Here is a 24,318-nt window from a genome sequence, read left to right as displayed (position 1 = left end):
AAGAACGCTCCCAATGCTGCCTGGTAGAAGACAACAGCAACCCCCAGGACCATAAGTGAACAAATTCAGTCGTGCTGTTTGGATGCCACTTTCCCTACTCTTACTTATTTATTTATAAACTTTTGGTGACAGAAAACACACAGAGTTGTCTTGTCCGTGGCAGTCTCTATGGCAAGCTAACACCACTTTGTCCTTCTCTACAAAACCAGAAGTGATGAGGACTTATAGTGAAATAAAGAGTCCCTGGTTCATTTGACATTTGACTAACTGAAATGCAAACAGCTTCATCCAGTGCTTGTCCAATACGCAACCTGGAAGATGGGCAGAACCTGTGGCTGTCTGGAGCAGTTTTGCTTAACAACACTCTGACGAAGAAAAAACGGGAAGGGGTTAAATGGGGAGGGAACAACATCTCATCTCACTTGGTGTCATAGACCAGTGTGCATTTTCTTCCCCACTATTTTTAACATCTCTCAAACAGCTGAAGATGCACAGCCACTGTGAGCATTTAGCTCCCAGACACTGAAGTAAATCGATCAAACAGGCCAATCCGTTAATTCTGAAACAATAACAACAAAGTCAGTAATCCTCTAGTATCAATTAATGGAACCAACAAGATGCTTGCAGATTTCAGCCTCTGCTATGGGGGAATTATCTTCCAGTACAGTCCTCCCATCCATATCTCTAACATATCTACTGAATACTCTTAAGAGGGAAAATACTCAGGTTATATTCCCAAACCACCTCACCATACATCTGATTTTGATTTTTTAACTGTCCTGGATAAACATTTTAGCATTGTGATTATAATTCCACTGCTATAATTCCCTAGACAAACAGTTAGACGTCCATTCAGAGCTCATGCTGACCTTTATTTGATCTGAGAAATATTCAGATACATTAAATCAGGAGAGTGGCGTTCTCTAGACTACCACACAGCACTGTACTCACTTGTCCTGTGTCAAGTCCAACAGCTCCCAACCAGTTAAAGGAAAACTTTAAAATTTTGCAGTTCAATATTCTGTAAGACAAACCTTTTTTATCTGTTAAAAATGACCCTTGCTTCTAATAACCTTGTTTCAGCAGAGAACTCATCAATAGCTAGCACTTTCTTCTAATGAAGGTATTTGTATACAACTAGCATTCCTTTGGGTACCTTTAAAGGCATCAAATCTTTAAAGTTTCTTTTGAGTGCATACATGCAGCCTTTTCTGCAACCTATTTGATTATTAAAGTCCCGTTCAAAACATGGACAGCAGAAGCAGATACGGTGCTTGAGTACGAGCCTCATCAATAACACACTCAGAAGTAAAAGTCATCTCTCTCTACTATCTGCCATTCCAGTTTATATTTATAAAGTCTGAATTAGCTCTTTATGCCACAGTACCACCTGAGAAGATCAATCTGAATTATTCATTCACTGACTCCTAAATCTTTTCCAGAGTTCCTGCATTTCACTCCAACCTGCATTTCCAGTTTTTTAGCAGATAAGCGTGGCTATTTTAACAAGCACTTTGCTCATTTGATGGGCCCAGCTTACCAAGTCCCAGCACCTGCCCGGCCACATTTTGACTACTTCAATACTTCCGTGTCACTTGCACATCAGTAATGACTTCACAGCTCTTTCCAGATCACTGAAAAAAGTACTCAATATTGCCTAGATATGTCAACTTGTCAACTTACTTAAAAGAAAACTCTGTGATGTCCTTTTATCAATCTTCTCTACTTTCTCATTTACTATTTTCATAGCAATAATTTTACATTATTTAACCGTACTTCAGTACCCGCTGGTTAAAAACATCTCTGATTTAAGCTCAACTGATTCTTCCATCATAAAATTATAATTCTATAGGTTATTAATACGCCCCTTTTAAGGCTGGTTGTTGGTTTTGTTTCTTGAAAAAACCTAAACAACAATGCTTTATTTCAGGGTCTGATGTGACGAACTGAAGCAGGAGTGTGTGTGTGTGTGTGTGTGCGCGCTACATTAATATTTTGACAAAGGAATGGAAATAAAATGCCAAAATAAAGAATATAATTTCAGTATTACATTTAAACAATGACAAGGAACATATTCTGATTGTTAGATACCCATAAAATGTTCATCGCTATAATTGCTTCTTTACCCCTCTCTTCCAAACAGCATTTTATGCACTTTCAAATACAATACTCTAGACTTTTGTCACAGGTCAAGAACTTGACATTTTTTACAGTGTGTTCTACAAGGCGCAGCTCAGCAGCAGAACTACATTTCCATTAGTACCGGTGTCACTAGTGGACAGAGCCGTGATTTATTAGGCAAAAGGGAGCAGCAAGGACTAATTGGCTGGATGGGGACATACGAGTGTGTGAGAGGAATGCCGAAACAACAGAGCACACATGCAAAGGTAGGCTTGTTCCTTTGGAACAACCTCATAACGAATGGCATTACTAACAGATCTGAGATATAAGAAATGCAGTACGTAATCCAGATGCAAATTCAATCTCGCTCAAATCAGTACACTTTCCAGAAGCACTCCTATATGAAAAAAGGCAAACTTTGTTTAGTTTGAGAGGATAGCACTTAGTAAACAAGAAGATAAAAACATCTTCGTTAGTTTCCTTGCTGTGAGTTGATTATATCTGTGATTACATCTTTTCTCATCACCACCACACTGCAGAAAAAGTGCAGACTTCAATAGGCATGAAACATGAGCACTGTTGTTGCCTTTTGTAATAATCCAATAATGGTATACCCCTAAGCAGAAATTATTACATTCTAAAAGATTCCAGTACAACATGTAGACTTTTGTAAGCACAAGAAGATAAAAGTCAGGGGGAGGGGAGAGCGATGGACATTTGCATGCATCATGCAATCATAATTCAAAAGCGATGATTGTAACAGTAACAGCTGCAGACATAATGTATAATGCTAAGAATATCATAAAATAAGGCTTCATGTATTAAAACTGCAACTCTTTCTTTTTTTAATTGCCCTTGATCTCTTATCACACCGTATTTAGTAACAGCCACCAGTGTAATCCAACAGCATGACCTATATATAGAATGAGATGTTCCTAAGAGCTGGACCACATGGGGTCCACAGAAAACTACTCTCCTAAACGTCAGTGGTAACTTGGTGATTGGTTAGATTTTGTCCATCAGAATAGAGAGGCAGTAAGTATTGATTAAAACTGTCAAATACTGACAGAGAGGCCGTGAAGTACACGCTTGGCTGCCAAACTGCTGGTGGTTCCACCAGCTTCACTGAAGCAAGGAATGAGTAAGTCTCTTGCTTACAAGTCAGTGCTCGCAGTAAAGTACACATTGAGACCAGAGTCCAAAACAATGATCTGGATCTCTTCTAATTATGTGGAAATTCACATCTGTTTTCCTGTACTGGTCTGCCCTCCTTAGAACACAAGCACTGCTTTGGAAAAGTTTCAGCATGAGAACTCTCAGCAGTTTAGATTAAGAAAAAATAAGATTGCTACTGTCACTTCTGTCCATCAGGAAGGAGCCTCATTACCTGAGTAGGCTTGTAATACATTGTTATGCTGGCCACATCCTATTACCATTGATTTCTCCATAAAGCTGATGCAATTATGGCCATTTAAATATTATCCTTCAACTATTTACTTATCTTGCTGGAAAGATATCTAAGCATATCTGAATACAGATCAGTTGATTTTGTGGTTAGGAAGCAAGTTAAATAGAGAGATGTGGTTCTTTTTACTGCTTGTGGCTCTTCATATAAACGAATCAGAGTAGATACACATATATTCTATAGAAATGAGATACAGAGTAATTGCAGAGGCATTCAGAACGGAGTGGATTTCTATGTTTTGAGTTTCCACTTAAGCTTTCCACATGTATTTAAAGATCAAAACTTTTCATTTCCCACACCACAGAACACAGTTTATTATAGAACAGGGCTGGCCCCAAATTATTTTCAGTAATAGCAGAACACTGTCATAAATGGCAGGCAGGCAGATGTTCTGCAAAATTACATACGTAAAAGTGCAAAAGGTTGAGTGCTCTTTCATAGACGAGTAAAGTAATAGAAAGGTTTTATTAGCAACACCATGCGCCACCATTCGGACACGTAAGTGTGAGAGCTACGGGTGCAATCAAGCTTTTGAAGGGCTTGTGACAGGAATGCCAAATGCTATATTCACCGGAAAGACCATGGTGACAAACAAAGAGGTAACTGGACATCTGATCCATGCAATTTTAAAACAATAAAAATCATCTGAAACACCTTTCATGCTTTGCTTCTGGATACAAGGAGTCTTTTTCCAGTTCTCCTAACAAGGCTTTCTGCAGGCCTAAAGATTTATGAAACTCTAAATATTAAACTGGACAAAATAGCCATTTTGGAGCTCAGTAATGTTTGAAGAAAACGTACTGTGGAGGAAAGAAGGAAATACCTCTCTATAAAATTTCCTGAAATAGTGAAAAAGTAATCACAGTTGTTTGAAAGCTATACAGAAGTTTAAGAAGCAAGAAATGGGAAGAGGCAGCACATCAAGTACATTGCTCAGGCTAAAGATCATCAAAACTTATGCAGCAGAAGTGTTGACATACACAGAAACCACCTAAGCCCAGCATCAGCTCTACTTTTATAGACCAGGTAAACCACAGACATAGTGAAATTTATTTGCAGCACTGTACTCAGCACCTGGACATCAAAGTAAAGCTGTGTTCAGAAAGAAGCACTGCATGTTCAAAAATCTTCCTTTACATAAAACCTTGTTTTTATTGGACATCAGTGAGTCAAAGGCAGATGGCTGATCTAATTTTAGATAGGGACAGACCCACCCCACCAGCAGCTAGGGTAATAAAGGGTAGCCAAGGTTATGAGCCCCCAAGCAACAGATTTATTTTACCTCATATTCAGACTCCAATGTCACATTGTTCTGCTTCAATTTTTCCTTCAAAGCAGGATCAACCTGTAAAACAAATATATATATAAATATATATACATACATACACATAAAGTTTGCTTGTAAGATTTTTTTTAAAACATATTTAAACCTCAAATAAACTAAGTATTGGTACCTGTAATCCCTCATCTCCTCTAAATATATGCTGTTTGTTCAGATATCAGTATGATGAATATAGTGCAAGAACTGGGCTGAAAAGAGACAAGCCAATAAACTTTCATATCAAACAAGAAGCACATTTGTAATTAGACCCACACATGCATGACATTAGATGCTTCCACCTGAAACTGTTTAGATTGACAGTTTTCAAGTAAACAAAGCCTTAAACAAACAAAGGAAAACCAACGAAGAAAAAACTGCTATCACATTACATATTTTACTCCTTTATGTAGTGTTTAGTGAACAGGCATACAACACACTGTGCTTCACAAAGCCTACACGAGTCAAATTTCCAGCTTTCTGGTGAATACTCCGCTCTTTCCTAGTTTTGATTCTATACCAACAATGTTGGCAATCACTGCCAACCTACAGTTAGTCAAAAAATGAACCCAAAACAGAAATGAGTGAACAACAGTGGATAAATTTCATGCAGTTGAGCTCAGGAGGAGCTGTGCTCATCCCTCCCCTTGCTAAGCCTTTCTTAAAAGGCCTGAGAGCAGGAACATCCTTCATCCTTAGAGTGTTTTATCTTCTTTCTCCACAACAGAAATCAACCAAACGTGCAGTACTCAAACACAGTCTTTAGGGTAATCAATTAAAATATCAAATCTACCATGACAAATCATTCTCATTTTTAGATCTTAAATACAAATGCTGTTAAACAAACAGACGCATGAGGGGACTGGAAATGTATTTAGTTCTACAGCTATGGTTCACCAGTCCAACTACGAACAGTTCAATGAGCATAAATTGTTATTCTTAATTTGCTGCTTTTTGATGTGACTGAAAAGTGCCCAGTTATCCTTATCACTGTCAGCTCTGAATGTCTAAAATCAGTTTAGAAAAGAAGGAGGGAATACAAGTTAGAGAACTCGTCTGGCTTCCACCTTCAGATTCCGCCCTATTTTGGCCTCCTACACCAAATAAAAAATGAGATGCTATGTCTGTGCCTTGGTATTCAAGGCCTGCACAGAACTGCCCTTCGTTGCAGACAGATTGCCTCTCACTCTCCCTGCGACTGTGACCTCCAACAACAGCCATGCCTCATTAGAGCAGCGAACCCATCCATCACAGGCGCAGAAGCGGGACCTTGCTGGGCGGCCAGGCACACCACGGAGCTTGTGTTTGCTGAGATGAGAGCAACCGCAGACCTCAGTGTGTTCAGAACTAAATGCAAACACCATTTGTTACGCTTAGTGTTCTCACAGCACACATATGGACAAGAGGAAATAAATGCTCCAGCAGGTGAAAAAGCAAGAAAGAGGGAGTTTCATTTCCTCTGAAGTTCTCCCTTCAGTTAATAAGAAGACACCTGAGATAACACGGTTGGAGCAGCATCTTTATTTAATTAGCTGCAGCCATAACTTAACTCCTACAAGGTAAAGGGAAATGAGCAGTGAAGGTCCTTCTGTCCTCATACTTCCTACCATATTTATGCTTCCCTCTAAGAAGGAAGAAGACTGGCTAAAGCAGAGACATCCCGGAACTTCACAGAATCACAGAATTATCAAGGTTGGAAAAGACCTAGAAGATCATCCAGTCCAACCATCAAACTATCAATTGTAACTGTTCCACGTTGCCTTTGTAGTACTGACAAAAATGCAAAAATGAAACAAAGAGAAACTGCTTCTTTAGATGCACAAATTTTAATCAGTAAATTAATTTAGTGAAAAAGAAAATAGCAGTTAAACCCTATCTTGAGGGCAAACCATGCACACATCTCGTCAAGCACCTAATATTTGCTTGACAAGTCGAAAAATGACTTAAGTCCAACCTGCACAACATGGTATTTTGCTTGAAGATGCACAAAAATACCAGGGAGCAAAGATGTATTTCCTCTTCACCTTTCCTATTCCCTACATACTTACCTATGATGTATAAATAAACACACTTGACTCTGCACAGAAGTCGAGTCATGCGTGCTCTAAAGCCTTGGCTGTGAAGCCCCACTTTGTAGTTGCCAAATCTAAACAAAAGGTCACAAATAATTTTCAGAACTGACAGGGTAGTTGTGGGAAAGTGGGCTCCAAAGCTCTGCTTTCCCAGCACTTGTACCATGCTGCATAATCCTTCTGACAATACAGTAAGAAAAATGGGAAACACAACATTCCTGTTGTCATTCTGAACAGGCAAAACAACCATCAACATGAGCCACAATCCCAGATTATAACCAGGAACTCTCACAGAGCGAGTAGAACCAGAGAAGTGCCACACATCACACACCTTCCACAAGAGCCAAGCTCAAGCACTCACATTTTGCTTCATTTTGACTGCCGTGCCAACACACGTGCTGCTGAAAGAGTTACAAGCATTCAGCCATGTGCCAAAATGAATCATCAGCTATGCTGTGAATACAAATCCCCATTGATAAAGCTGAAGGGAAAGGGCAAAGCCCAAATGCCCTCACAGCCTGGCACTGGCAGTAACCTCTGCACTATCATTTAGGAGGCAGGCAGGAGCAAAGACAACGTCCTCTTACACCAACCTACTGCCTGTCAGGCGACATCTCTGATACTCCATTAAATCCATTTCAATCCAAGCTCTGTCACTAAAAATGGAATTCAAAGACACATGTTGTTCTTTCAATTATGGTACGACTTTAAATTATTGCTGAAAAGCTACTGAAAGGCACAACAGAAGTATCTGGACAGCTTTCATGAGAAGCCATCAGCAGGGCTTGGATATCAGTAGTAAAGATATAATTCCCCAAAGTGGGTTCACCCCTTACTATTTCTGTGTAGAGCTCATAGCAACATGAGTGAAACATTCTCAGAGTATTTTGCTCTATACAAGTTTATTTTGTATTACATCACTTGGAAACAGAAGGGTGGGTATATAGACAAATCTCAACAAAAATTTTAAGAGCAAAGTTATCAAACTATAATTTTGTCTTATCTCACAAAGTAAGCAGCTATTTGAAGCTGTAAGTAAGTCCCCAAAATCCTTTTAAAAGATAGCCCACTCCTCACGTTTAGGATGACATTCCAGTCTTTCAGTTCAAACCAGCCGATGTATGTTCCTCCAAGCCTGGCTCCGGGTGCAAACCAGGAGCATCTTCTCAAGGCAGACAAGAACACCTCAAGCCCATGACCCCTACCAGACTGGGACCTTCTGCAGCACGCTGTGAGAAGCTGCCAGCCCCTCTGCATTCCCTTGGGTAAAGGGTATATTTTATTTGCGACACAAATATTCCTGGCATGGTTATAAACCTAAGAGCGCTGCTACTAAAAATTCTCTAGCTAGCAGCTCTGTGGTGGTCCTCAGTGACCACAGTTCATTTCGGTTTAGAAGCAAATATTAAAGACAGTGACTGAAAGCTGTAAACATCGCTTATTTTACCTCAAGGGTACCCAAAGGATGGCTCTGCCACCAAGGAGCCCAAAGAACACCACCAGTACCCTCTGTCAGTGCATTAAAGCAGGCAAGCAGTGTCACCCCCCCCCCCCATTCAGTCTTCAGACAGGCGTGAGTTGATCCACATTCTGATTTTCAAGGCAGCATCCTGTCACTCACGACAAATGCACGCCCAGGTGTGTAATTCAGACAGCCCACCTTCACAATCATTATCCTCTATTTACCCATACCTTCTCACTATTTGTAGGATGGGGTTTTAGGGCAAGCCAAGCTGTGAGTACAGTATATCTTTCTAAAGCTGTGGGCTCCCTCATGCTACACAGCAATGCTGTCAGGGGACAGTCATGCCATGAGGAGAGCCCTGTGTCTAAACAGGCCCCTCTCACATCAGCCATACATCAGTGTCCACGGCCGGACCAAATATTTGCACACCAGCCTCAGAAAACTTTCCCTCTAGCAAACATTTCCAGAAGGCAGAAGACTTGCCTGCCCTGAAACTAGTTAGTTATTTTTACTAAAACATGGGTATTCTTTCTTACCCAGTTCTCCACAAAATAATATCCCACTGAAAGATTTCAGCCTTTACTTTAGAAATGGGAAGGGCGATGGATAGGATTTAATGAACATGAATTACGCTTTTTTACCTCCCCCATCTGCTCACACCAGCATAAACAGATGGGCCACTATTCTCCTGCAGCATCCACAACACAAACAACCCACAAAATTGACTGCTTACATGAAATCCTGCATTTTGTTCTCCACACCCATTTTTTAAACCTAGCATAAAGCAAAAACCACCAGTTCAGGCTGTCCCATAGAATACCATCTTCAAATACACAGATTATGTCTACTCCTCTAGATGGAAAAACAGCAACCCTAAGCAGAACAACTTACATTTTCCTCATGGAAAGACTCCAGTAAGTTGTTACAAAAGTCTGTGTCACAAATATTCCAACCTGTGGCTTAGAAGCAGCCTGGGCATCCGTGGATACAAGATGACACATCTCAAGACTAGAGCAGACTCTAATCTACAGCTAAGTATTGTTCTGCTGAAGGCTGTAAGAGGGTGAAGGTCAGAGCATGAGCAAGAGCAAAGGTCAAGGGAAAATATATCATTACATGAAGCTGCAATTCCAGCAGCCTTTAACTACATCATTCAAAGTCTGTAACACACAGAAAACATGTATGTAAGGCTATTGCTCAAGCTTGGACAGGAATACCTCTGCATATGGAGGTGATACTGAGAACCAATCTAACTCAAGCTCATGTCCTTTGACTCTTTCCTAAGATCTGCATAGACAGACAGTTTAACAACAACAACAAAAAATATTTAATCCAGCCTCTGACAGAAATCAATGCAGACGTTTCCAAAGGAGCAATATTAAATCTCATTACAGAAGCAGTTCCCGCAGTTTTGGTACACGATGTGCCAGCGGTCTCTCAAAATCCAAACCTTCGACTTGCTTCCAGATGGAATTAAAAAAAACAAAAGAACAATAAAAACCCAAACACCTACAATCTCAAGCTCTGGACCACGCATTTTCATATAATAACGTAAGGGCAATACAAGCTATTATCTTAAAAGCTAATACAGAGACCAAACCAACCCCTTCATCAGCAAGCACTTAAGCACATCTAGATTTCTTCATATAAAATCATCATAGCTAACAAGAGCTTTCTAGCTCTGATTTCTGAGAAGAAAAAAAAGTACTCAAGCATTTAATCAATGAATGGTATGCCTTCATATCATGCCTGATTTGCAGGTGCACATTTATTTGATACATAAAACATAAATTAGCACCTTAAACCTTGGCTTTGAATATGCCAACATAAGTTTCATTTCACAGTAAAATTCAGCACAAAAACTGTTCGTTCTGGTACCAAACTCTGGAAGCAACAGCAAAACCTTTCAAGTTTCTGAAAGGTCCCTGCAAGAAAATGCAAATTTTGCTGTGTAGATGAGGATGCATCAGCCCTATGCACAGACCCAACCACCTCTGCAGGACAGAGCTTTATGGTATAGGCTCTCAATGGTGGCACTCCCAAGCTTCACCATACCACTGGCTCCCCTGTAGCCCCAGAGTTCAAAGGGAGGAACCTGCCAATGATCGGGTGCAATTTCCCCCCAGTCTATTTTTTAGTTTCTTCTGAACAAGAAAGAAAAGTCTAAGAGCTTCCAGGTGAACTGGAAAAATATGTTCAAGGCCTCAGAGTAGACTACGCAAGAAAGACAGAAATGGCTCAGCCTGCTTTTACTAACAGAGGATTTAATGCTTTAATCTGTCACTACAGGAAGGCTAAAAAGTCATGCAGCAGCGTGCTCCGGCCTCTGGGCCAAAATGTGGACACTTAACCTGGAAGAACGTGCTTGGAGAATTTGCTGAATCAGCCACCACAAAGCATTAACAGGCAAAACAGCAAGAAGAGCAAGATATCTGTATCAGAAATATTAAGAGAGTTTCTCAAGGTGCCTTTGTGAAGCCTCTTTAGTATGCAATACCCATCCTGCTACAGCCTCTTAAGCAGTGTGAAGTACGCGATACAAACTAAATGCCCTTAAGGTATCAGTCCAGAAAAAGGAAATGTTACAAAAGCCGTGCTTAAAAAAATTCATTTTCTCCTCCTCAAAGTGGCTATAATTTATGAAAAAGTCATAAAATCTACTAAAAGATGTTACCGTATTTAATATGAGCTTCATCACACCTTAAATTACCCACAAGCACTTTTCAGTACCTCCACAAACCTCCAAAATTCCCTATAACGATTCAGCAGTTAATAAATAATCTGACATTTGCAGCTTTGAATGCAGTTTCTGCCATTTTGGTTACCCTGCCACTACATTGTTTATCAGTGAATCACTAAGGTTAGAAGAGACCACTAGGCTTATCTAATCCAAGCAACAATCCATCACTTACACCAGCAAGAAAATACACACTGAAGTCTTTTGCTGAGTCCAAATGTTTATCTGTATAAAAGAAAAGAAAAATATTTTGCTGGGTTTTAACCTTAACTATTGATTTTGGTTTTGTTTCCAAGTGCCATTTTCATGCATAAGCCTCAAGACTGTAAGCACTGTAACAATGTTGGCATTTTTTTAACGGGTATTTTAACAGGAACAACTTTCAGAATTCAGTGTGAACTTCATGCACTTGCTTTGGTTCTCTCCAACCTCCATCTCTGCAAACAAATTGCTTACTGAGAAAACCTACCACGTTCTAATAACTGCCATCCTAAAGATCTGTTCTCTAAAGGAATTACTGCCTTTCTAACAGCTTCCCACCCTACAGTAAAAAATACTTTCCACACTGACATCTAGTGAAGTTTTACAGAAAAAGAAAAAACCTATTCTTATACTTGTACACAGCTTACTGGCTTTCAAATAACCTATATTTTAATGACTGATGTATGCACTAAATGACTAGAATCTGTATATCGTGCACTCTTCTTCTGAAAGATGTTTTGCCACAGTTTACCTGCCAAAGGCTCAGACATTCTGATGGGTATATTAGAGGAATGATAAGACGTGGAGTAATTAAAATTAAACATGACTAATGAAGTTACCGGCTTTCCATTATGCCAGATGAATATTTGCAGTTCCAATTTGCCATCAGATATTCCGATTAATTGGATCTTCCTACTTACTGTATTGTTTCAAATGTGACGCATCTATTTATAGCAGAGAAAAACACAAAAACAGCATGTAATGCTTCCAGTACTAAAAAAAATATTATAGGACTCAACGACAGCTGTGCAGAAGGCAGTCCCTGAGCCCTCTGGCTACTATTGTACTTATAAGGGCTAAGCATCCAACATGGAAAAAAACACAACCATAAGTTCAATGGGAATTATGAATGAGAAAGATTTTAATTCATACACTGCAGATATTAATAGGGCAAGTTCTCCCTCTCTGCAGTATTGTGAAGCTTGCATTCCTATGCCCTGAAAGAAAAGTTCCTTTGGGAATACCTAAACGAGCAGCCTCCTGCTCCCATTAAACACAGAGCATGGAAGGCTGTGTAAGAACATACATGTTCTCTGAGGGTTCAGAAGTGGACGGGATTTAAAGAGACCTTATGAACTTCTTGACCTCGTGGCCACCATTCCACCCGCACCAGGACAACATACAAACTCAAAGACCTCCTGCCATCCTGCAGCTGCACTCCAGGGAGGCAAAACACCGCGTTACACCAGCTACAACATTCACCTCGGCACTCATTACTGTTCTCATTTTTGTGTATCATCAAAAAAAGGCATTAAGCACAGCCTGACACAACACACAGGAGGCTCAGTGCAGACTCCATGGAAAATATATCACAAGCAAAACTATAAACAGGTTGTGTAGTAACAGATACTTGGATACAGATCGTGTGCTTTCTCATTAGTGACTGTACTCCACATACAAGTTTGGGTACTGCTGTTTCAGTAAGAGAATCAAGCGAGTTGAGTTTTTCCAGCCTCAAAACACAAAGGACTCTTAGAGTCCACACTTAAAACAGGAACATCTCCAGGTAAAGAGTAAGAGCAACAGAAAATCCTGGTCTGGGATCTCAGCCTTTGTGCTTGAGCTTCAGTCTGCTGATCCCAGTGCCAGGGTCTCAGGAGAAGCCTGCAAAGTTCCCCTGGTGCTTGAGGGAGGTGAATGTTATGTTTTAACTAAAAGCTACCTGGAGCTAAGCTACACACTTGCAATCCCTCCAATTGCATGGCTAAAATTACCAGTAATTAATTGTGCCGATGTGACAGGATTTAACAAAAAACAACAAAAAAAATCAAACCAAACGCCACCAACAAACAAACAGAACACTTAGTACTGCATAAAATGTAAAACTCTGAAATCTATCAACATTTTATAGACCACAATTAGTTCCACTTGCAATGGCACTATAATGAGTTTCTCCACTTAAGTCTTCTCTTCATTTGAATCTAATCTTGACAACAGAAAAGAAACACCATAAAGAATTATGAAATGAAAAAATGGCTTCTGTTTCAAAATGAGAAACCCAGAAATACTTGCATTCTATCTCACATTTTGTCACAGAGAAACTCAATAAGCTGAAATAAAGCTGCCAGATGTCCAGCTTTCCCCAGACGTAGCCCTTTTTTTTCCACCCAGAAATTCAATCCAGGCCCAAAAAAAAAAAAGAAAGATTTGGCCACTTGCCTGGAATTTCCAGATGCTGGGCAGCACAGTCATGCAGTAGCTCTGACGCAGTTGCTAGTAGCTTGGAAATCCTGCTGAATATACAAGCACTGGGACTCTCAGCCATACAAATGGTGTTACCTTGTGTGCAGCCATGCAGAACATACGCAGCAAGCAGCCTTTACTGAGAACTCCCAAGTAAGATATGCCAGGTAGGACAGAAATTCTGTACAAAGCCTTGGAGGCTGTACTCATCAGTTCACTTAATGGAGATCACATCTCACCTAATATATATCAAGGAATATATTTAACCAAGCCTGAAAGATTTTCTGTATACTTCATAAATGCCAAGCTATACAGCACTATAAAATCTCTGGTACCAGAGAGTTTGGCCTAAAGCAGAATATTAAGCACATGAAGGACCTTCAGGCCAGCAGTAATAAACATCCAGGCAGGCACAGAACAGAGGAATCACAACTTCTGATCTAGTCAGATACGAAGCCCATGAATCTTTAAATCAAGTATTTCCAATCTGTACTAAAAACACACCACCTTTCTGCTTCTTAAAGACAAGCCATTTCTCATTCAGCAAAGCTCATTACGGTATCCTTACAAAAAGGCGTAGCATAACAAACATCTAGCATGGATGATGGGAAAAAAAAGAGTATTACCAATTAATATTAGTAACATCATATCCCAAGACTGTTCCAACTTTCAACAACTATATTGTGATTCTGAGAGCCCACATATAGCTCAGGTTAATAGCAGAAGTCTTCTGGTGTTCATAGGTCTCCTGGTACCACTAGGACCAGGCTCCCTTCACCAGAGTCTCATTTTCCTTCAACTTGGTAGGGATTATGTGAAAGGTCAGGTATGGGCCATAGGTTATCTCCAGGCTGTCCTACAGTGCTTTTAGCTGTCAGTGGTGGCAATAAGCAGTGGGTACAGGTGACTGAAAACCATCTGAAAGCATTCACGCAGTATCAGCCTCTGGATGGAGAGACAAAAATCTTATCAAACTGGGGACTGGATACGTATTTGGCTTTTGAGTGGTTAAAATGCTAAATGGAAAGGATGTCTGAAGAATGAAAATTTACATATCCGTCTGGTATAGCAAATTCAGTAAACACTGTTTAGAGATGAAGTGGGAAAGTAATCTGAGCTGCAGCAAAATTGATTAATTTCTCCTGAAGTCGATGCAAAATACACGAATCCAATGCTAGCAGCTGAACCTCAAAGATTTCCAAGAATAGCACAGATAGACAGCTTATTTCCATACAGTCCCTCTGCACTGAACCGAAACAACGGAAAACTGATGTCTGAACATCTGGTACCACCACAACGCAGCTCTGCTACCTTTCATTTCTGTGCCATATTGCAAGGCAGAAATTACTGCCTTGGACAATTCGGAACCACAGGCAAGAGATGTAACAAGCTTCAAATCCCCCTGCCAAAAGGAACCAGGCTGCTTCACTTAACATCCAATTCTAAAACCCTCCACTAAGCAGGCCATGCTTGAAAGCAAGGTTTACTTTAATTTAGCAAAAAGTGCTCCATTACATAACGAGAAATGACTGACAGATTATTTTTTCTCCCTACAAGCAACCATAAATGTATGCCTGTCAGAGCCTCTACAGCATCAGAAGTTTCAGTGCATTATTAATTTTTGGAGGACCTAGGACCAAGATTCATTAATGACTTTAGTCTTTGAAAAATCACTTAAATCAGCTTACACAAGGAAAACAGTTAAAGTTCGTCCTCGTTAGGTGTGTGACTCAGGCCAACCCGACCCACTTAAGTAAAAATAAATACAGAATCATCTGCATCGATCCCTTGACACGCTGCTTGTGTCAGTAGCTTACAGAAACCAATCAAATGCATAAAGGTGCATTTCTAAGGAAATAAATGTGAGCCAAAAGCTTGCTGAGAAGACTTAATTACTCCACCAAGTCCAGCAACAGACCCTAAAATGATTCCATGTTTCCTTGATGACAGATTTAGAAAAGACACCTACCCCATCCAGAACAATTAAAGGAACCTTAATTAAAGAGGTTTTGATTTGTTCACACTTGCATCCAACAGGTTCTTTTTAATGCTGCCTCCTATGACATGTGGGAGCAGAAAAGGCAGCTCTCCATAATCCCCTTATACTTCAAAGGCCACCAGTGGATCAAATTAGCATTCCTTCTGAAGGAAGGCACGAGGCTCCAGGGAAAGAAGTGTAAGGGCAGGATTCTAATTTGAAGGATGCACAATGTCTAGGCTTCTGCTACAGTCAACTGAATTAAAGATGGGTATTTCTAGAGGCAGTAAGATACGTGTTCAAAATTGGACCTAAGCCTTCCACACCTGAAATTACACAAATGTTTATCTCACCTACTATTTACCCGTCAAACTGAATACATTGCCAGGCTAGGGATGGCACATCTCACTAGAATGTGGTAATATCAACGTTTTGAGCTTAATCTCTCTGCTTTTTCCTGTAGTCAAACAAGAACATCATTTTCAAGCATCTATTTGAATAAGGAAAAGAAGCATATCATAGAGGCATTGCTGGCTCAAACCATCTACATTGGGCTGCCTGGATAGCTCCCAAACTAGGCTCCACATTCACGACAGTGGAAACATGAGCAAGGTGAATCCCAGACAAGGCACAGCATCACAATCATACATTTAGATTTAGCTGAGCAGATACTAAATGTTTTAATTTCACTTACATAACTCTAATTATACAAATAATCCAATTTAGACTATTTTAAGTACTAACAGCGCTAATTTAATTTGACCTTAGCATTGGAAGGAGGTTCTGGCACACCTGGAAGTTCAGAGGATGAGTCTATATGGATTTGGAACACAATCAAGCAGAAAGTCTGCAGAAAATAGAAGACAACTGAGTGTAAGGAATGACCGGGGCTGGCAGCCATAGAGTCATGCCCATCAGTTATTGTTAGAACAAACCTTGTGCGTTTCCCATTCAGTCCAATTGCAATGACCTGGCCTGGTCAGATTACTCTTTTACAACAGTGAAGTCAGTCAAATTTTAGCCAGAGTTCTGTGGTTCTGGAACACTGAGCTGTAATATGATTTCAAGCACAGCTCCATCAAATAGAAGCAATAGCCAACAGGCAGTTTTAGTAGCAGCAATTTGGGGCATGGGTCTGCCTGCAGTTCCTGTATACACACCTGAGCTGGTTTGTGTAGAAACAGCAACATGGATGTGCCAGCCAGCAACACAGACTTGTCCAATCACTCGCAGATTTACTCCCCTTTTGGGGCATGTATTGCAGCCCCATATGAATATCGAGCTGCCGCAGTTGTCATGATCAACGCTTTCCAACAACATTCAATGCACACATCGGAAGCAGAGGAATGTTTTTGACTGCAATACAAAAGCATTCTAATAGGCGGATATCCCTTGTTGACTATCCGCCCCCAGCAATCAGCAAATGCTGGGCTCACTTACTGGACCTTCCTGAGGCAATTGCCAGTTGCACACACATCTGATACAAGGCCTTAATGGAAACAGGATGTTTCTCTGCTCCCCTTTCTGCCCGCACTATTTCACCCTGACCCAAAACACTTGAATTAATGGATCTCACCCGAGGAAATGTTTTTTTTTAAATACTCATTTGAATTCAAATAATTCTATTTGACTTAATTAAGTTGCCTATTCCCTACGTAAAGTAGAGCGGCGTTAATTACCTTCCTTTCACAGAGAGTGAGACTCACTAACATTCAGTAACTGCCTTTTGCAGTCATTTAAATCTCAGTAAAACATTACTGAGGCAATCTCTTAGCATTCTACTTCTGGAGTGCACTCACTTTGCTTGGGAGAAAATGAAAAGAGGAGCAAACCTGGATCTACATATCTTACAACCACTGAAAAGGTCAGTCCAATGATGCACTCTTGCACAATGCATGGTAGGAACTCTTTGCAGACTTTAAAATCAATTGATGTTTTGCTTCCTGACTTCAAGATTCCAGCTTACCTGCAAGTGCTCATGCTGCATGTACCCTGAAGGAACTTGCTTGGTGCTATCTCCTCACACCGAGAACCTGCCTCCCACTAACACCTTCTCAACAAAGCTGTATCAGAGTTTAAAGACTGTTTTATTAGTCAAAAGGTTCTGCTGAGGGGCTGAAAGCCTGGACTTCCTGAAGCAGTTGCTGCTCTTCAGCCAATCACAGTAACTAGCAGCCAACAGTACAGATGACTTGTCCATTACTTCTGTCCAAGATTCTTATATCCAAAATTAGATCTGAATTAGCACATCTCTAATCATGCCTTGAATGACAAATTGGGCACATGGTAAATAAATAGGTTTTTTTTAAATGTTATGTACTTGAAATGTTTTCTGTATATTAAATAGAAGTCACATTTTCTGTTTTAAAGGTGTCTCTGTTCAACTACACGTGCAACATTAAAGTAAGACAAAATGAGGGCTTAGTTTTCCTTTTGAGAATAAAGGTGCTTGGAAACATGCCTACACAAAGCCGTCCAATGCTTCTCCACTAATTCAAGGTGGTTTTCCCATAAGCATATCTGGTTTTCCATATCCAGCTGCAATTTGCATAAGCTCTTCCCAGAAAAGAATCAATTACCTAACTTGCATTAATGGCTATTTTGGCAACAACAGATGATGGAGAAATCCTTGATGTTGTCTAGCATAAAAGGCATTTACATCAATAAGCATCTCAGCACAAGTTTATTTAAATGCAGACTGCTCAGTGTGCCTCCAGAATACAGCTGGTCTTGGTATCCCAAGTGAAATCAAGGTATACCCAATGAGCTTTATTTCTTTTGAAAGAGATAGACGTGAACAATGCCCTGATATCCAAGGGTGCTATTCTAAAAGGACAGAATAGCTGTCCTTGCTGCTAGCCCCTCTCCTTCTGCAGCTCTGCTTCTGTTCCAATCCTAATGCATCAGCTGAGCAGTCTAAGTCCTGTCTATCTAGCCGCAGAAATAGCAAGAACACAAGCTCAGCAGTCACGCTTGCAATAAGCAATATACCATAATTTGCACATCCTTAATACACAACCAGGAAAGACAGGCACTCAGGTATTACAAACCCTACCCTATATCCGGATGGGTTGCTTAACTTGCCACAACCTCCATTTTTTCAGCAGTAACATGGAGATAATAAACCTGCCATGTCTGACAGCAAGACTATGAGGCTTCATTAATTTAAATTCTGTGAGAGCCTACTGAGCTCCGTATAGAAGAAGTGTTATTTAAGTAAGGTTTTTATTCCAAAGGAGCAACAAAAAACTATTCCATTCATGTTATTGCCTACATCAATGTGTATACAACTGTCCAGCTCCCCAAGAGGTGCACTCTTCCCTTTTCTGTTAAGGACTTCTGTGTGTTACATAAGAAAATCATTCTACTCTAACAAAAGATGTCTCAACCAGCGACAGATCTTATGACCATCGGGATTTTTAATAGCATTTATAAATTACACAGATTACTGTTCTTTACCTGAGTTACACGTAAAGTATTTTAACCAATAAAGAGAGAAAACTACATACTAATCCCTCACGCTCTCACAGCTACTGAATTAGAATGGTTCTTAACTCTATCTTCATGGACATAGAAACAGAAACTAATGGAACACATCACTTTCATTTGTCTCACTGTAATTAGTAGCCTGACGTTGGTGTTGCTAGATTGCAGCTAATACTACACTGCTCTTTATTTAAATTTCATCTATTCAAACATAAAATCATGATGAAAAGAAAACACAAAAGAGATGCTGCAGCCTTAAGTAATACAGGCTGGAGCAGAATCCAGATGTCCTCTTTTTGCTTGTCAGAGAACTCCAGGGTGCAGGATCTTCCCCTCAGAGCTTTCATGTACTGCTGTCTAATTCAATGATGCTTCCCTTGGTTATAAATGCTGAGACACAGAGCCTCATAGATCTGAATAAGCATAACTATTACTGCCTTTTTACTCTGTGCTGCGGTCACTGTTCAGTTAATGGAGGTCAAATGTAACTTACAGAGTACAGATCTGACTAAGAAACTGACAAGAAAACAGACAACTTCTCCCATCTCCTGTGATCCCCACCTGACTGGAGGAAAACTTAAATGCTACAACTGGTTCTGAAAGCCTAGGACTGGAAAAAGCAACCACCCAGAGCACTAAGATTCTTCTCCCCTGTCTTACAGGCTACATCAACTAAGAGACTGAGCAGTAGCAGCCTGCATTGTGCTTCACAGGCCATAGCCAGGCATGTAACACAGGAAGCAATAAAGAACAACTTAAGTAATTCACTTGGCCCACAACAATTGTCTAAGGCAAAACATGAGGGTCTCCAAACCCTGAACAGGTGAGGATCTGAAAGATTTGACAGTAGAAAGCTACCATAAGCCCACTTCCACTCATGTTATAAATCCTGTAATGAACCTCTTATGCATGGTGTCTGGAGTCTCACACAGACACTTTTTATATGAAGTACTATAAAAACTTTAAAAGAAGCTTCCCACTTTCTGCAAGTCAGCAGCTCTGGGACCAGAATGATCCTCTGCATTGCAATGGCAGGCTTGCATATAACAAAGTGCGCCAGTCCTGATTGCACACTAGGCCAGGCTGAATGGGGCCTTGGGCAGTCTCAACCCGAGGGCAGCAACTTTCTTTGGTGCATCTTTTAAAATATAAAGTTGTTTAGTGTAAATTAGATACAAAATCTTTTTAATAACCTCCTTCCTGATGTGCTTCACTTCCTTCCTCCAGATTCATAATTGCCACTTACAAACAACAGCAGGAACCAAACTATTCGTTGAACACTTTCCATAGCTGGCAAACAGATTTGCTGTTATCTCAGCCTCTATTATCTACACTGCTTGCTGCCTAAGAGCATATAATAATACTTAATACGAATATTTTGCTTGTCCTAGCAAACTATCTTTTATGAGTCAGCACATTTGCAAAATGAAATGAAGAGAAAACCACTTGAAATACCTTGCCATGTAGCTTGTGGACATCATATCTTATCTGAGCAAACTCACGGAGTCCAAAAGATCCCCCAACAAGGTAGAGCTGAAAAACAACACAATGAAAGCATGTGTTAGGAACATCACAAAAAAAGAACCATAAAATCACCAAGGTCGGAAAAGATCTCTGAGATCATCCAGTCCAACCATCACCAGTATTTCCTACTGAACCACATCCCTCGGTACAACAACTAAACATTTAGATGTTGTGAAGAACATTCCACACACCAACATAGAAACACAGAGAGCAAAGTTCTGTGATCTGGCAGCTGGATGTTTATATCACAGAGCTACGGTGTCAAAAAGCTGGTAAGAAAATCCTTATGGGGCAGCAGGTGACTTTGAGTGGCCTACCACAAATGGGACAGCCCCGTAAATAAAAGCATTCAAAATGGTTAAAAAGAATCTGAAAATACTTGAAGACTTATTCAGCCATATCAGGTATCTCAGACGATGATTCGCTATCTTCACACCATATGCTGAAAGTCTCAAGGAACAGACAGTAAATGAATCTTAATATGGCTGACATCTCAGTAGAAAATGTCATTAGCTGATATTCTTTAAGTTCTAATGAGCCTATGAGTTAACATCATGTCCTAATGGAAGAAACCAGCAGTACTATAGCCAAGTTTATAGTTACAAACAGCACTTTATGGTTGTGGTATCAGAGTGGTTGTGAGGAAGCCCAAGCAGATGCACTGGTATATGACAGGTTTAACTAGGGAGAAAGCAGAAATTCTTGCAGCATCACTTTAAAATTAGGCTGACAACAAAACTGCATGAAGTATATTGTTATGAGATGTAATATGAACAAAGGCATGTTCAACTATGAAGCAAATGTTTCGGGCGGGTGGGGTGAGTTAGCTTAATCTAAAGCTCTGTTAAGTAGCTAGTGCAAGTAAAGCAGACAGCTGCTGCATGAAATAAATCATGTGCTACTCTCATTTGGCCTCACCACAGTTTCACTTGTTTGACAGCAGTCATCTATTATACATTAATTTCATGTTTGCAGCTATACACATGATAAAGAAGTTGATATACACACGCCTTCTCCTTAAGACAGGTTCTGGCCTGAAACTGTAACCTTACAACATCTTTATGCTGCTACTGGGGCAAAAACCACACTTGGATTCTGGTTTCCTTTTGCTCTTCATACAGCATAAGCAGAACCACCAGTCTGGCAAGCTGGACACATTGCTAAAGAGCCATTCCGTACACAGATGCCCTACACTTCCAGTGCTGCAATGATCAATTTCTCTTTTGATAAAACATCAGATCCTTTCCAGCCCTGTTGATTCTATGGGGAGCTCTTTAGTTAATTATGTATTTTTTCACCGCATTCAAAAGTCAATAAAAGCAGCAATGCCAGTACAAGAAAGTATCAATGAGTTTGTGCAATTGTTATAGCGTTAAAGGTAACAAAGTACCCAATGACAGACAGCGTGTTGAGTGGAAGTATTGGCCTTGGCTTAAGTAATGCCCTTTTCTTTTGTACTGTGAGGGAAGATGTCCTCACTATGTTCATATAATTGTATTTAAAGGGAAGAATACAGATATGCAAACAATGATAGATCTAGATTTGGCAGGCAAAACAATCCAAAGTGGGGTAAGACATTACAAATTTCAGCAATGTTCTTTGCTTGCTGGCTTTGCATGCTCCATATTTCTCACTCACATTTCTAGTTTTGCAATTTATAAAATGGGGATAATCTCTACATTCCTTGCAAGATAAAAAGGCATTACAATGAATTAATTTGCTCAGTGTAAGTCAAGGGCAAAGCAAAGTCCAGTATGTTCCAACCCCAGCCCAGACAAAAGAGACGCAGGGGAAATCCTAGCAGAAGCTATTCAGGATACCATATAAATAGAACAATTAGGTTGGCAACATTTTGATGAGGTCAGATGCAAGGTGACACTCCAGTTGGACTGAAAACTGAAAACGTAACTCCACACAAAGTGAAAATTAAGTACTTTTTTCTCCATTCTGATTTTACAGTCATACAGATCATTAAATCATAAACTATAAATGCATGGGCAACCGAAGACTGCTCAAGTTGGAAAGCTGAGATACACCGGCATTCTGTAAGGGAACTATTAGTTTTACATGCTTCAGATACAGAGCACAAACTTTATTATGTAGTGAACACAACCTGCTTAATTACTCGAATGCATTCAGCAGAGCAATGAAATGCTGTGCTCTCTCCTTTCCACATGAAGTTGACCTTATGATGTAACACACTGGTGAAGCAGCACTCAGCACCCATTGGGGTGAGCAGCTCAGCAGCACCGTGAGCTCAACCCCCTGTCAAAGAACTCGTGCTGGATCTTTCCTTTATGTTTCAGTGACTACACACACACACAAACACACCCTACAACGTCATAATGCAATTATGCATGCATGGAAGACTTGCATGTTGCAAAACAAAACGAAAGATAGGATGTGACATAAGAGCACCATCTGTCACATACACTCAGCAGCCTCAATAAATGTCTTATGTAAAAAAATGACATCAAATTCTCTTCAATTCTTTTTAAAAAGCTATTTGCTCACTTCTCCGTTGGGAAGTATGTTATGCAATTAGTTATGGATGGCACCAGGCTGATCACTTGAACTGTGTCACGGGACAGATAACGCTTGTGTTTGTCACCAACCACAGCAAGATGTTCACCAAGGACTCGTAATAGCACAAGAATACAGTTAAGAGCAGATCCCTACTTTTTTGGAGCCATTTTTCAGTCTCTTGGGCTAAAACAATAACAGGAAACAATTTCTCCAGCTGCAGCAATTGGTGGTGTTATAAGCATCCCTGTTGCTAGAGAGACTCATCCCTGCTACAGCAGTGACTGTGAAAGGCAGATCACAAAGGTACATTACATTTGCTGCAGAGCCCTACATGAATCAAATCACACTAATTAGTGCTGGCAAAACAGATTATGGTGTAAAGAAAGCAGGAAAATGTTATGATAAATATCGCTGGTGAAGAAACAGGGTAATTTTCAGCCTCTTCTTCAGGACTGCTGCTGCAAAAGCCTCCAGCTATTCATCGTGAGCTTCAAAACTAGAGCAGCCATGAATGATTTTATTTTAGTTTGCAGTGATCGCAGTCAAAAGGGTTTGGGGGTTTCCTTTCTAAAGAACTGCCGTGCACGTAGTGCAGGGCTGATGAAAGACAGCAATTTGGCAGCGCAGGGGACTGAAGTCTCCCATTTGTTCCCTAAATAAAGCAGCACTTTGCGCTGCCAGGAAAATCAGCCGAGCCTGAAGCGCCCTCCACTGCCGGCTCCCACTCCAAAGAGTTGTTAGTGCTGCATGGGCTGCTGAGGGAGAACTGGAGCAGAATCCTCTCAGAAACTGACTGAGACCTCACCACGCACCCAGTGAGAGCAGAACTGGGTCCGCCTTTCTTCTTGTCCGCAACTAAAGGGAATCACTGTCAGCTGGGATCAGGGGGAAAATAAAATACAAATCCCTTTAATTTGATTCAAGAGCACAATCAAGTAAGGGAGTGCTCTGACTTACTGCGTGCATTAGAGCTCATGAACTACACCACATCCAGAAACAGATTAAACACGCTAGTAGATGGCTGCATCCACACCTGGGGCAGCACTTGGCATAAACCAGAGGCAGTCACAACCAGCCAGCAACACAGACCTGTGCTTGGCCCAGTACTTGGCCCAAGTACTGCCTTAACCAGCTCAAGGTAGAGTATGTTCAAAGCAGTCAGTTTGACAGCTGCAAATATG

At 40.4% G+C, this 24,318-nt stretch overlaps 1 protein-coding gene across 1 annotated transcript in view; it reads right to left on the bottom strand.

Moving 5' to 3' along the window:
• LOC107314906 (cytochrome c oxidase assembly protein COX16 homolog, mitochondrial) overlaps nt 1-24,318 on the bottom strand; it is a 34,892-nt gene that overhangs the window by 8,897 nt on the left and 1,677 nt on the right. The window contains exons 2-3 of the mRNA XM_015864720.2: nt 20,543-20,620; nt 4,869-4,931 (exon numbers count right to left, since the gene is read on the bottom strand). Coding sequence (XP_015720206.1) covers nt 4,869-4,931; nt 20,543-20,620 — 141 coding nt within the window. The remainder of the gene's footprint in view (nt 1-4,868; nt 4,932-20,542; nt 20,621-24,318) is intronic.

This window comes from Coturnix japonica, chromosome 5, assembly GCF_001577835.2.
Source record: "Coturnix japonica isolate 7356 chromosome 5, Coturnix japonica 2.1, whole genome shotgun sequence".
NCBI classification, from domain to species: domain Eukaryota; kingdom Metazoa; phylum Chordata; class Aves; order Galliformes; family Phasianidae; genus Coturnix; species Coturnix japonica.
Note: the sequence above shows the minus strand (reverse complement) of the source record. Positions and strands in the feature narration are given on the sequence as shown.